General features: G+C 35.1%; 1 protein-coding gene across 1 annotated transcript in view; it reads right to left on the bottom strand.

Annotated features, from left to right (window-relative positions):
• The window catches only part of UBR1 (ubiquitin protein ligase E3 component n-recognin 1), a 150,696-nt gene that overhangs the window by 62,204 nt on the left and 72,975 nt on the right, over positions 1-15,517 (bottom strand). Inside the window, exons 21-29 of the mRNA XM_021695652.2 lie at positions 13,963-14,087; positions 11,782-11,834; positions 8,831-8,933; positions 7,927-7,975; positions 7,164-7,318; positions 5,670-5,769; positions 4,735-4,844; positions 1,395-1,481; positions 241-422 (exon numbers count right to left, since the gene is read on the bottom strand). Of these exons, the coding sequence (XP_021551327.2) occupies positions 241-422; positions 1,395-1,481; positions 4,735-4,844; positions 5,670-5,769; positions 7,164-7,318; positions 7,927-7,975; positions 8,831-8,933; positions 11,782-11,834; positions 13,963-14,087 (964 nt within the window). The remainder of the gene's footprint in view (positions 1-240; positions 423-1,394; positions 1,482-4,734; positions 4,845-5,669; positions 5,770-7,163; positions 7,319-7,926; positions 7,976-8,830; positions 8,934-11,781; positions 11,835-13,962; positions 14,088-15,517) is intronic.

Consider the following 15,517-nt stretch of genomic DNA (forward strand, 5'->3'; position numbering starts at 1 on the left):
ATTTTGTATCTTTTTATGCATAAAGCCTCTCAACAAACTATTGTGCACTTGGACTGCTTATGAACATAAACTTACATTCAATTAGTACCTTAAGAGCTTTCACTGTGCCTTTTGTAGTTTAAAAATAAATGTAATTTCTCTTACTATGAAACGTATTTTGGAAAAATTTTATTTAAAATGAATATGTCATTTTCCCTCCAAAAAACTGAGTTGCTAATTTCTAGTTTTGCTTGGTTTTACCTCTCTTCCTCCATAATGGAGTCTTCTTTCCCAGACATTTCCGAGGTGCTGTCATACATGAGTTTGTGAGTTTCAATAAAGTTTTTCTGTAAGGCAGACATCTGAGCCATGATCTTCTGGCGGTGCAGTCTAGCAGCTTCAGCTTTTCTTTTCCGTTCTGCTTTTTCTTTATCATGAGTAATCTGGGTATTAAGAAGCCACAAAAATTAGGTAAGATCCATTGTTGAAATTTACATATACTGTTCAGTCAGGCAAAATTTCCTAGAGTAAGAGTCTGATAAACTTTGATTACCGCTTAAGCTTAGACTCAATCTAATGTCTCAAAATGAGCATACAGGCTCCATCATATCATACAACTAACTGCTCTTTTGGTTATTTTAATAATTCAATGTAAAAGCCCCAGGTACCTTAAATATCTAATAAATTGCATTTTATACTCAATGCAGGTAGGTTAAGAAATAAAGTTGAAAGAAAAAAATTTTAAATCATATGTCAATCATTTAATCACTGACATTTAATCAATTTTACCCAATTTGATGATATCTAACAGTTACGACTAGATGCACTGCTAAGACTGAGAACTTAAACATATTACTGAGATGTATGGTGTCTTTTTGTTTATATCTAACTTAAGTCCAGTGTTTTTCTTTTAGGAGGGTTAGTTAAAAATCACAGTAAAAAAAAATCACAATGGTATTCTAATAATTTTAAGATTAGAATAATCAAAACCTGATTCATTATATTATAGAAATTCATAACCTAAATATTACCGCATTTCATTGAATCTAAGATGTAGCATTATCTTATGTTCCACTAAGAAAAGAATGCTGCTGATTAAATTATAAGAAGTCATTATAGGATATAATATCCCAATTTCAGATATTAAAATATTTCAAAAATTAATAAACTATGGTATTTCCAACAGAGCTCCACTGTACATCAATTTCCTCTGCTTTTATAAAATACATATGTTATACTGGATAACTATACGTCAAATACCACTAATCCCTGTGATATAGAAACACAACGAACAAAAGAAGATGGACATCTCAAACTTTACAACAAACAGGTTCCTTCTAACAAAAAAGCAGCAGCTCTCTTACACCAGTAAAGTTCAAAGCCAGAGAAGAACATCACCATTATTATGTTATTACCTCATCATTCTTAATAGATTCTGATCCTGATGTAGTTGCTACAATTAAACAAGATTTTTCTCTTAATCGCTTCACTGTGTCAAACATCTGTGAGAAACAGATGAAATGTTAAAAGATTTGGTTAGACTGACCAGACACAGAAAAATTCAGTAATTTGATTTTGTCATCATGTCACCAAATATCTTTGACTTAAACTTGACATATATACACACACACAAATAGTTACACATGTAAATAGTTATATAATTAGTTTAAGTATATAAAAAGTAACTCCCGACTCTGACAAACACCTCCCCTAGTTGATGAGCAATACAGCTAAGGAGGAGGTTGCAGGCAGTAAAATCAGCTGATTCCATCTGCAGGTATGAGAGTACCTCTACTTTTGCCAGGGGAAAAATTTTTTTTAATTTAAAATAACATTTTTAGTACAAAGACATATAAAGACAAAAATACAAAATGGAAAGTGAAACCCTCTCTTCCTGAAGCCAGTTGCTCTCCCCAAAATTAACTAAATTAAAGATTATTAGGGGGCACCTGGTGGCTCAGTCAGTTAAGCATCTAACTCTTGACTTTGGCCCAGGTCATGATCTGAGGGTCATGAGACTGAGCCCTGCTTCGGGCTCCACTATGGGTGTGGAGCCTACTTAAGATTCTCTCTCTCCCTCTCCTTTGCCCCTCCCCTGCTTTCTCTTAAAAAAAACCCAAAAAACAATTACCATTTTTTTGCAGAAAAAAAATTATCAGAATATATATTTTTCTATATTTACATATATTCTCATCAAAAGCAACCCTACCATTTACACTGTTTCCTATCTTTTTCACTTAAACATTTATCTGCGGAGATATTTCCACAATAGCTTATATAGATCAGTCTCATTCTTTTTAACAAAAATCAAAGTTTTAGCAATAGGATGGTACATCCACAAAACTCATTTTTATTTTGAAGGAGTCACATTCTCATGTGTAAAAACCTCCCACAAGGAACTTACAACACAACTTTATATTAAACATTTGGGGAAAATACCTAGTAAGTGTATGAGCTGATACTTGTACTTTTTGTCTATTTTGACAATGAACTTTGGTATTCTAAAAGAAAATAAATTTTTGGAAACAGATCTCCAATATATAACACTGTATCTATAAGATATAAATGTTGAACTAAATGCAGTTCAATTTATTTTTTTTCTTTTCTTTCCTTCTTTTAAGTAGGCTCCATGCCCACTGTAGAGACCAACGTGGGGCTTGAACTCAAATCCCTGAGATCAAGACCTGAGCTGAGATCAAGAGTTGGATGGTTAACTGACTGAGACACCCAGGTGCCCCTGATTTCTTTTTTTTTTTTTTTAAGATTTCATTTATTTGAGAGACAGCACAAGTGTACATGAGCGAGGGGGAGGGACAGAGGGAGAGGGAGAAGCAGACTCCCCGCTGAGCAAGAAGCCCAATTTGGGGCTCAATTCCAGTACCCCAGGATCATGACCTGAGCCAAAGACAGAAGCTTAGCTGACTGAGCCACACAGGTGCCCCCTCAATTTATTTTCTTAATAAGAGTTGAATACTTATCTACCTTGTTTCTGTTTTGGTTTATATTTTTAAAATTATTATATTGGCAAATTTAACACAAATACCAAATACTTGTGAATTCTACTCCAAGAGAAACCTTAATAATAACATCATTATCTTATATCAAGCATGTTTAAGGAGCATCTCTAGGTAAGAAAAAAGCTGACGTCTTGAAGTACAGATCAATACAAAGATCTCCAATTGATGTAAATATGGAAAATAACCACTCCATATTCTAGTTATCAAAACAGTATCTAGCTGATCACATCAGAATTTTTTAATAAATACAGTGAGGGGAAGCTCCATAGTCTTGGCTTCATGTTTCCATGTGGAGGGTTTCCCATTAAGGTAATATTCCTGGCTTCTCTTACTACCCCTTATTCACTCCTCCCCAAAGGCAGTGGCATCTACCCAACAGTTCAAGCTTCAAATCCAAGTCATTTTTGACTCTGTGATCTCCCTCATCCTTTCCACCATTATCTATCAACAAATCCTATATATTCTGCCACCAAATTACATCTGAATCAGTTCAGCTTCTTGCCATCTGCACCTGAGCCTTGGTCACACTCATTTCTCAACAGGATTTCTGCAAGAGTTTTCTTTCTTTTCTTTCTTTTTTTTTAAGATTTTATTTCTTTATTTGAGAGAGAGATAGGGAGAGAGAGCACAAGCAGGGGGGAAGGGTAAAGGGAGAGGCAGACTCCCTGCAGAGCAGGAAGCCTGACATGGGGCTCGGTCCCAGGACCCTGAGATCACAACCTGAGCCGAAGGTAGACGCTTAACCGACTGAGCCACCCAGGCGCCCCTCTGCAACAGTATTGTAATAGTTTCCCTGCTTTTACTCTTGTCCCCTATAATCCACTTACACTATAGGAGCCACAGTGATCTTACAGAAGTAGAGACCAGATTATGTCACTCAAATCCTTTAATGGTTTCCCACTGTCCTCAAAAATAACATCCATCACTTTACCCTCACCTGTCAGGTCCTATATGATCTGGCTCTTGGCTGCCCCTCTGACCTTGTTTCCTACCTTCTCTCCCTCCCTCATTGTGCTTCAGTCATACTGGCCTTCTTTCTGGCCACCTTAGAGCTTTTGCAGTGTGGTCTCCTTTTTGTGGAATACTCTTACAGATTTTTATAAGTCTGGCTCCATGTCATTCAGTTTCAATGTCACCTCCTAAATGAGGACTTTTTTTTTTTTTTTTAAAGATTTATTTATTTACTTGAGAGAGAGAGAGAATGCGAACAAGCAGGAAGGGCAGAGGGAGAGGGACAGAGACTCTCAAGCAGACTCCGCCCTGAGTGCAAGGCCCAACACGGGGCTTGATCTCAAAACCCTGAGATCGTGACCTGAGCCAAAACCAAGAATTGGATGCTTAACTGACTACGCCACCCAGGCACCCCAAAAGAGGCCTTTCTGACTACCCATCTGAAGTTACCCTCTATTCATCTACTGAATTATCCTTTTCTTGTTCATTGACTGTACCTCAACTAGTGTATTCTCCATGATAGCAAGCACCTTATCTGTGTTGTTGAGTCTAGAAATGACCATGGCACTATAATAGGCATTCAACAGATGCTGACTGAATAATGACACAAATAAATAAATCTTAATTTATTAAAAAAAAAACCTCCACTAAAACATGAAAATATGTGAGTGACCATGAAATCAGTAGTAAATGACTTTATAATTGGAGAATAGTGGTTTAACATTACAGGCAGAGGATTCTTCAATATTTAAACCAAGATATGATACAGTTTATTTATCAGGTTCACCTGGAGTATCCATGTTATCATGTCCTTCTGGCCTTCTAACTGGGGAATTCCTTTGAGTTTTTCCAAAAGCATTTGTATATTCTGAGCATTCATGGCTGAACTTCCCAATCCTTTTTTAAAACACAAAAGTTACAAATCATAAATAAAAACCTTTATAATTATAATCTATAGTGTTATGTTATTCACATTGCTAACCAAAGTTCAAAATCACTCCCTTAACTACATTAATTTTTCAATGGAAGAATCTGCAATGACATGAAGTACTCAGTACTAAATTCAACAACTTGAAAAACTTGAATTATTTAAAAACTCTTAATACATTTTCCACTGGGGCTGCTAAATAAAAGCTACCTTTAATGATCTGTCTCCCGCCTTTCCTCCACTTGGCTCACTGTCTAGTAAAAGTAGTTAATGAGAACCAAAGCTCCCAAAAATATGAAAGTGGGGGCTTTTTATATCCATAAACTGAATAGGTTTAGGATGTCTTCAAGGACCTAAAAAATACAGTCTGTAAACAGAATATGAGATGCTTTTCTCCTATTGGTTTCATAATCAATGTCCCTGGAATGTGCTTTGATGAAACTGTCTTAATGTAATAAATAAATCTAAATACATCTTAGTAAAAATCTAATCTAAACCTATCCTGTTCTGCCAGAAAGAAAACAGTGCAAGACAAACTCACTATCATTCACTTGGACGTCTACAATCAAAAAAAAGGGGGGAGTTAAGCAGTGAGAAAGATTGTAGTAGGGGATTGAAAATATATTTTTATTGTTGAAAACATCAGTTAAAAACTAAAGATGCTAGGAAAAGTATTAATTTCAGAACTGTCTATACTTTAAGGAGTGGTAGATTAACACTCTGTAAGAGCTAAACTTTCACTTACAAATTCGTAATTAGCTAAAGCTATGCTGAAAATTAATACTAAAACATACTTGAAGCCTTATGGTAAAAATCAAATGTCACTTCTTCTTCAGGAGCTTTTTGAAGCTGCTGCTTTTCTTCTAGTAAACCCAATGCCAGAATATGAAATGCCTGAAAGAGGAATATGAAAAGATCTATAAAACTGTGCTTCCAGAGGTAAATATATTTTAAATGAAGGTAAAAATAAGCAATCTGATAGGTAAAAAAGGGGCAAAGGTTATAAACAAGCAGTTCACAGAAAGAGAAATGATAAATACACATATGAAAAATGTTCAACCTCACTTAAAATTGAAGAAATGTGAACTGAAACAAGACCATCCTGTTTTTCACCTATTAGAGTGGCAAAATTTTTAGAGTTTAGTAAAATACAGAGCTGGCTGAGGTGCAGGGAAACAGGCACTTTCCACCACACTGGTTATGTCAAAGTAAACTGGTGTAACATTTTGAAGGCCAATTTGACAATATTTATCAAAAATGTAAAGGTACAGACCTAGTATTAAGAATCAGTATGACAACACACTCAAGTATGCAAAGATATTTGTACAAGGATGTTCATTTCAGTGTTATTACACGGAGACCTAAAAATAACCTAAATGTCTATTAATAAGACTGGTTAAGCGAACTATACATATCCACACAATGGAGCAATCATCTATCAAGAATGAAATAGGCCTATATGTGCTAAAATGGAATGATTTCCAGAAGATACACACCTTTAACAGTGCTTATCTCCTAGGTAGGACACTAGGGGGTAGGGAGAGAAATTTTAACCTTTGATTTCAAATATATCTCCATGGCCTGAAATTTTTTACTCATGTATTTACCATTGTTATAACAAAAATTGAGATACACATTACAGTATGACCAGTATTTAGAACCTCCAGACCAATAACAGCCAAGGAAGAAAGAAAATTAATTAAATTAAATTAATTAAATTTTAAATTAAGTTAAATACCCAGTTACAGCTACCAAAGATGACACTACTAAGTAATTTATCTATAACAATATCAAGAAAAAATAGCTGCTTCTACTTAATGAGCTAATTCTCATAAAAACTCTATGAAATAATTATACTTATACCCACTTACCAGTAAAATGGAGAAATTATTCTTTGCTCCTAAATAGGAGTGGGGTAACCCAAGATTCAAGTCTGTCTTCAAATCACTACTTGCTCATAATACAAGTAAAATAAGAAATGTAGAAAATTATAATGCAATAAGGATATACCGATTTATTATTAGCAGGGCAGGCTTTTTATTTTATTTTATTTTTCCAGTATAAATGGTTCTCAAGAGTAAGGATACTAAAAACATGAGAATGTATGACTAAGAAAGTCTATGCCACATCTAAACTATTTTTAATGACCCCCAGGTCTCAGGTGCTCTAGTGTGGTTCTGACTGAAGTTACAAAGTTAGACCAAAGATCTTCTTTTCCCTGGCTCCTCACAAACCCTACGATGTAGAGACAGTATTGGAAGTAGAAAAAATATTTCAAGTATACATACCATCTGAAGCATTCCTTCAGTCCACAAGTTAGAATCTGTGTCAATTGCCCGCTCAAATATGATCCTGAGAATGTACATCATGATATCACAATTGAGAAGGTTAACCACTTTGCTGAAAGCAGGGCAGAATTCAGGAGGTGGTGGTGGTGGTAATGCTGTAATGAGTGGAAGATGGATAGCAAAAGAGACAAACAAGTATATTTTTATTTAGGTTATCCTACATGCTAAATTGCATATGTCAAAATCATATTACACGCAACAACACATGATTTTTGTTACCTTTAGAGCAGTGAACACATCAATGTCAAGGGAAATATAAGTCACTATATTAATCACTCAAAATAGACTCTAATTGCTATAAATTTAAAAATTCTGTCCCGATTGATGTAAGCCATAACTTAATGTGAGGGCAAGAATTAAAGGGTTCTTTGCACTTCCATTAGTTGCCCACTCTTAAAAAACAACAAAAACAAAAACGAAAAACACTATACGCTTTGCTGATACAAAAACCATAGAAAATAGTCAAAATGAGTCAATTCAGGGGCGCCTGGGGGGGTTCAGCTGGTTAAGCGTCTGACTCTTGATTTTAGCTCAGGTTATGATCTCAGGGTTGTGAGATCGAGCCGTGCATCAGGCTGTGCACTCAGAGCAGAGTCTGCTTGCCTCTCTCCTTCCCCCTCTGCCCCTCCCCCTGCTCACTCTCCCTCAAAATAAAAAAATAAAATCTTAAAAAAATGAGTCAATTCGGAATCTCACTTTTTACCTTCATCTTTGTTTTCTTGTTTTCTCCTTTTTTTCTGCATATGTTCCGCCTTTGTATTAAAAAAGAAAAAAAGAGTAACTTTAAATATACGGCTTGGCAAGCATGAAACAAATGGAATAGTTTGAAGCAGGCAGGAAAGATCCAGGAGCCTACCAAAATACATACTAAGTATGTATTCAAAATGTTACCTTGTGCCAGAAATGAAATGACTGTCCTAGGAAAAGCAACTGCAAACCAGATGAGTAACATCCCTCCTCAAGATTTTACTCCCCATTCTTTCAGTCAACAATACTCATTTAGTGCCTATTATATATTCAGGGCATCGTACTATGGGCTGGAAATTATTCAATCACATTTATAAGGACAAGTCCAGACATCACCCTAAGTGATCAAACTTAACATTACCCTTAATGGGACAAATAGACATTATGTGCCTACTGATGTGATACAATATATTACCTATATAATATTCTTGCCCCAAAAAGTTTAACTTGAATCTAACCATGAGAATATAATCAGGCACATTCAGAATGCAGGATATTCTAAAAGATCAGTAGTCCATACTCTACAGAAATGGCAATATTATGAGAGACTAAACAGGCAAAAAGACTACCCTAAATTAAAAGAGATTACAGAAACATGACACCAAATGAAGTGCAAGATTCTTGACTGAATCCTCCTCCCCATGAGACAGTGATAAAGGATATTTCTGGTAAATCAGAAAAATTTAAATACTGCCTGTACACTAGATAACATTACTGATTCAATTTTAATTTCTTGGGTGAGATAATGGCCCTATTAGTGAGAACCAGTATGAAACTACATAAAAACCAGGAAATTTTCTGTGGAGTTAGAAACCATAAAGCATTTTAGGCTTATTTACTGAAAAGCATATCTTTCCTACCTTGCTATGCTGTGTTTTGGAATAATGATAAAAGTACATATTGAAGTCTTTCAATGATTCATCTTTCAGTTCATAAACTCCATGGCCGGACACACCTGGTTTCCTGAACAGAAAATACAGAGATGAACTGTGGTGTTCTTGTAGTATAAAATACTGAAAATAAGAACCTAAAAATTAATCAAACTGTCAAAATCTAGAAGAAATACAATCATTTATCAATTAGCTTGCTTAAACTGAAATGACTAATTTCATTCCAACAGTAAAACTAAAAACCTACACTGCAAGCTCAAAGTCCTTATAACAGCCAAGTTGTGTTTCATAATTAAGAAATTTAAATAAAGCTGAGGAAACTTATTTTATATTATACAGACCTCATTTGATTGATGCCCTACTTAATTTGCTAAGGCTTTCTAAAACAGTAGTGAGATATCAAATCGGAGATGAAAATACAGTGTTGGGGCACCTGGGTGGCTCAATTAAGCGTCCAACTCTTAATTTCAGCTCAGGTCACTATCTCAGGCTCATGAGATGGAGCCCCTTGCTGGGCTTGTGCTCAGCGGGGAGTCTGCTTGAGATTCTCTGCCTCCCTCTGCCCCTCCCCACCCCCACGCACGCTCTAATAAATAAATAAATCTTAAAAAAAAAAAAAAAAGAAAAAAACAGTGTTGAATCCTTCATACAGCACTATAAGGAAAAGCATCAAAGCCAAAAGGAATACTTCGTATTTGTTCAGCACACTAAACAGCTTTTGGTTTCTTTTGAATTTTTAAGTGAAAAAGGTTACTGAGTATTATTAAACCATAAAAAAGCTATATCTTATTTTAAAAGTTATTTAAAACCACTAATTTATGACCATAATACTATAGAAAGTAGAAATTCACTACCAGTAGGAATTTTTTGAATTTTAAGAATTAATCCACTTAAAATCTTATTTCCATTTCATGTATCTCAAAGAATCAAAGAATTATAAAATCTCCCATTCAGTATGTTGCCTTTTTGTTTTGTTGACGGTTTCCTTCACTGTGCAAAAGCTTTTTATTTTAATGTAGTCCCAATAGTTTATTTTTGCTTTTGTTTCACTTGTCAGGAGACATTTAGAAAAATGCTGCTACGGCCAATGTCAGAGAAATTACTGCCTGTGTTCTCTTCTAGGATTTTTATGGCTTTAGGTCTCACATTAAGTTTTTAATCCATGCTGGGTTTATTTTTGTGTATGGTGTTAATAGGTGGTCCAGTTTCATTCTTTTACATGGAGTTGTCCAATTTTTTTTCCTGGTGCCATTTATGAGGAGACTGTGTTTTCCCCATTGCATATTCTTGCCTTCTTCGCCATAGCTTAATTAACCATATAATTATGGGTTTACTTCTGGGCTCTCTTTTCTATTCCACTGATCTATGTGCCTGTTTTTGTGCCAGTAGCATACCAGTTTTTATTACTATTAGTTTAATTCCAGTACAGTTAACAGTGTTATATTAGTTTCAGGTATAAAATATAGTGATTCAACAATTCCATACAACACCTAGTGCTCATCACAAGTGCACTCCTTCATCTCCCCATCATCTATTTCACCCATCCCCCCACCAATCTCCCCTCTGGCAACCACCAGTTTGTTCTCTATTTTCAAGAATCTGTTTCTTGGTTTCTCTCTCTTTTTTTCCCCTTTGTTCATTTGTTTTGTTTCTTAAATTCCACATATGAGTGAGATCATATGGTATCTGTCTTTCTCTGATTGACTTATTTTGCTTAGCATTATACTCTGCAGCTCCAGCTATGTTGCTGCAAACAGCATGATTTCATTCTTTTTTATGGCTGAATAATGTTTCATTGTATAATATATACCACCTCTTCTTTGTCCATCTATCGATGGACACTTGGGCTGCTTCCATAATTTGGCTATTGTAAATAATGCTGCAATAAACAAAGGGGTGCATGTGTTCCTTTGAATTAGTGTTTCTCTACTTTTTGGGTAAATACCCAGTAATGCGATTACTGGATCGTAGGGTAGTTCTACTTTTAACTTCTTGAGGAACCTCCAAACTGTTCTCCAGAGTGGCTGCCCCAGTTTGCATTCCCACCCAACAGTATGAGAAGGTTCCTTTTTCTCCACATCCTCATTAACACTTGCTGTTTCTTGTGTTTTTTATTTTAACCAATCTGACCATACAATTTTGATTACTATAGCTCTGTAGTATGTCTTGAAATCTGGAATTGTAACACCTCCAGTTTTGTTCTTCTTTCTTAAGATTTCTTTGGCTATCTGGGTTTTTGTGGTTTCATACAAATGTTAGTATTATTTGTTCTAGTTTTGTGAAAAATGCTGTTGGTATTTTGATAGGGATTGCACTGAATCTACAGATTGCTTTGAATAATTTGCACATTTTAATAATATTAATTCTTCCAATCCATGAGCATGGAATATCTTTCCATTTGTTTGTTCATCTTCTATTTCTTTTATCAATCAAAAACTTAACTATCAATAGCCTACTACTGACCAGGAACCTTACTAATAACCTAAACAGTTGATTAATAAATGTATTTTGTATGTTAAATGTACTATACACCATATTCGTACAATAAAGCTGGAGGAAAGAAAATGTTATTAAGAAAATCATAAGGAAGAGAAAATACCCTCCAGTACTGTACTGTAAAAACTCGATGTATAAGTGGACCCATGCTATTCAAACCCGTGTTGAAGGGTCAACTGTACTTACTATCTATGTCATTTAATATCATAAATATTTCTCATACACCTGGTTAAAGATACTCATTTCTTCAACAAACACATACTAAGTGCTTATTGTGTGCCTCTCACTTTCACTCTTTCTAATCTGTACTCCATTCTTGTTCTTGGGAGCTCAGGCAAGGACTTCAGAGCTTCTACAAAGTATCCAAAGTACAAGAACAAAGACTGGTCTATCTCTCAGAATAAGCATAAATATTAAGTACTTACTTAAATGTGGCCACTTTGTTAATGACATTCTCTAAGCCAGTTTCATTATTTTCCTGTTGAAACAATATTTTTGTCATTTTACCTTCATGTTACGACTTTTCCTTCTCTTACTGTGAACTGAAATACATTTCAACAGCATTCTTGAAGTACTTTGTAAGCAATAAAAAAAATCAACTTCCAATATAAAAAAATTAGGTCTGAAACCAATTAGCTTTGTTTTGAGGAATCAATTTCTAAACAGAAATAAAATCTATAAATAAACTACTTATGGAAGAAATTTTATCTAAGTTTGCCCTCATATATGTATACATATAGATACACACACACAAACACACACATACCTGCCCAACAGTTCAAAGAAAAAGAGCTTTCCTTTATGTAATATGTTCATCATCCACATCATTTAAACACATATCCATGCTGTACCAACACCTAAAACTAAGGTTATAAAATAAATGGGATCTACAGCAAAACACATGTAGATGCCCAAATGTATTCTGGCTTCTGCATTATAATAATTTTCTGACTGGCTGGAACTTTTCCTTAATCAAGAAATATTATTTTTTTATGTAATCACTTCAAATCAGGATAAGAACATAGTCAAGATACTAAAGCAAGCTCACAGATTCCTATAGTTTTGCAAAAATTATGATATTTAACCTCCTTTAAAAATAATGCACTTGGGGTAAGCAATGAAGTTAGGATATGCCCTAAAGATTTCTTTTGCAAAGTACGGTATGTGTATCACTAGTGGTATGTGAAATTATTTTAGGTTGCACACAGTTACATATTTTAAAAATTTTGAATACTCACTTATTTTAATATGAATTAGGAAAAAAAAATCCAGAATCTAAACCTACTATTTCACTGATAGTACTGCCTAGAAAGATGCTAAGAAAAAATATAAGTTAGGGGCGCCTGGGTAGCTCAATCAGTTGAGCATCTGACTCTTGATTTCAGCTCAGGTCATGATCTCATAAGTCATGAGATTGGGCCCCACATTGGGCTCTGCACTCAGTGGGGAGTCTGCTTGAGGATTCTCTCCATCTGCCCCTCCCCCCACTCTTGTGCTCATGGCTTTCTCTCAAATAAATAAATCTTTAAAAAAGTAAGTTAAATCTTGGGGCGCCTGGGTGGCTCAGGCGTTAGGTGTCTGTCTTCGGCTCAGGTCATGATCCCAGGGTCCTGGGATCAAGCCCCATGTCAGGTTCCCTGCTCTGTGGGAAGCCTGCTTCTCCCTCTCCCACTCCCCCTGCTTGTGTTCCCTCTCTCGCTGTGTCTCTCTCTGTCAAATAAATAAATAAATGGTAGATAGATATGCAGAAATTATGAAGGTGTTATGCCAAATGGTTAGCTTGAGAATCAGTTAACAATGAAACTGGAAAAAGATACAAATATTTTTTGGGAAAAATGACCAATAGTCCAAGCTTATCTCTCTCTATTCTACTTCTCTAGAACACCTTGATAGTAGATAAGTCTAATTCTCTTTTAAGAATCATTGTTCTAATTCATAATTAACTCTCAGGAGAAAAAATATGAGACTCATAATCTTTAGGACTATTACTTCGATAATCAGTATATACAAAAACATAAGTATCACCTGCGGTGGCCCTGAGACAGCACCCTGCAGGCCTCAGTTAGAGGCAGCAGAGATACTAACGCAGGCTCACTCTGGGATACAGGGGAAGACATCAAGCCTAGAGTAGATTACCCAGTGGTCTAGAATGCTTCTATCTAACCTTTCTTCCTTCCTTCACCTGAAATCAGCCTCGCCTGGCAGTCTCATGGCTCCCCCAGCTTTTCCAAACTCCCTCACCATTTTCTCTCATAGGCATCATTCCTCATAAATTCTTGTATGTTTTGGCTTGACATCTGCTTCTTGGAAGATCCAGGCTAACACACTACCCAAATAGTATTTCAGGGAGCTCCCTTTTTCTCTGGAGAAATTTTATTTTAAGGTAAACAAAAAGTCAGGGAGTTTCTTGTTCTAAGATGTTTTCCAAATAGCTATAATGTTTCTTAAATGTTTCCTAATGCCCCGCAGTCCAGAATTAAAGTTTATATCTGGAAAATTTGCCAAATAGATTTTCCTCAAACTTCAAAGTAGTTTCCAATTAACAAAAAAGAAAAAAAAAAATCCCATCTTAAGGTGAATGGAGTAAAAAACCGTATTGGACTTACATTCTCAGGTAAATTTTTGGCAATGGCACTATGTGGCATGGGTTCAATACAAAGCAAGTGAATAATTTCTCTCATTGTGACCTCTTCTTTGGTCACATTTCCCACTCCAGGTACATAACGCTCTCCTAATACAAACAATGAAAAGAAACAGTAAAACAATTATTTTCTATTCAAATCTCTTCTACCAGGAACACTTATTACACAGAACAATGCAGTAACTCCATGAGAAAGGGACCAAAAATTATTTGCACATGTTCGAAAATATGAATAAAATTATGTAAAAGCCAGAGGAAGAAAAATGAAGAGATCTAAAAACACAGGCTTTCTTGTAATTTATACACACACAAACACAGAGGTACACATACACATTAGAAACAAGGCCCCTCAATTAAATTAGCATGTGCTTCTAAATCAGAAAACAAAGCACATGGCATTGAAAAAGCAGTGGCCATTGTTGAACGATAGCTTTTCTTTCAAGATCTTCCTCAATTTTGTCCCTACTTGTTATTTTAAGAAAGAACAAAGTGAAACTCAAAAACAAAATACTTAAAATAATATGTATCAGGAATGACTGGTGTTGCTAAAATGCCCACATGATCACATTTCCATTTTTCATCTCAATAAACTGCCAAATGGAGAGAGAAAATATAGTTAACTATGGGAACTTCATTGGTGTCATATCATCTAATTCTAATTGCCTTAAGAAGGCCTACGATAACTGGCCTTATGTCACCACCGATTTTCAATACTACAGCATGTATAAAAAGTCCTATGATATTTATAACAAGGTTATTTTAAAGACAGGAAACTTTTGCCTAAGAGATTTGATAAATTCTACACATTAGCCAAAGAATGACTTTTTGTGAAGTGAATTCATTTCAAACAGATCATTCATCTTAACATTTGTAAAGCACTTTGTAACTTTCAATTTTCTTTCACCTAAAACAATATTCCCTAGAAGTTCAGTGCTAGAAGGAACTTTAGAGATCATACAGATTAGCTTCTAGTTTTACAAGTCAGGAATCTGAGACCCAAAGAATATAGATGGCATGCTCTTGATAGTTAATATATTATAAATAATGGAAGTATAATAATATAATGTATAACAATATAATATGTAATTACTATAAAATATTATATAATTACATATATATTACTTATACATATATATTAATGATATATATTAAATGTTGACTCCTGAAAGTAATGAACTTATTATACTCAAGAATATAGCAAGTATTTTTTTTTTTTTTAAGATTTTATTTATTTATTTGACAGAGACAGAGACAGTGAGAGCAGGAACACAAGCAGTGGGAGTAGGAGAGGGAGAAGCAGGCTTCCCCCCGAGGAGGGGGCCCGATGTGGGACTCGATCCCAGGACCCTGGGATCATGACCTGAGCTGAAGGCAGACGCTTAACGACTGAGCCACTCAGGTGCCCGAATATAGCAAGTATTAACCAAGAATCAAATCACATAGGAGGAAAAACCCAATAAATCTGGATAAACACAATAACAGAAAAATAACAGTAGCAATAATAAAACAGTAAAAATATA

This window comes from Neomonachus schauinslandi, chromosome 9, assembly GCF_002201575.2.
Source record: "Neomonachus schauinslandi chromosome 9, ASM220157v2, whole genome shotgun sequence".
Lineage (NCBI taxonomy): Eukaryota > Metazoa > Chordata > Mammalia > Carnivora > Phocidae > Neomonachus > Neomonachus schauinslandi.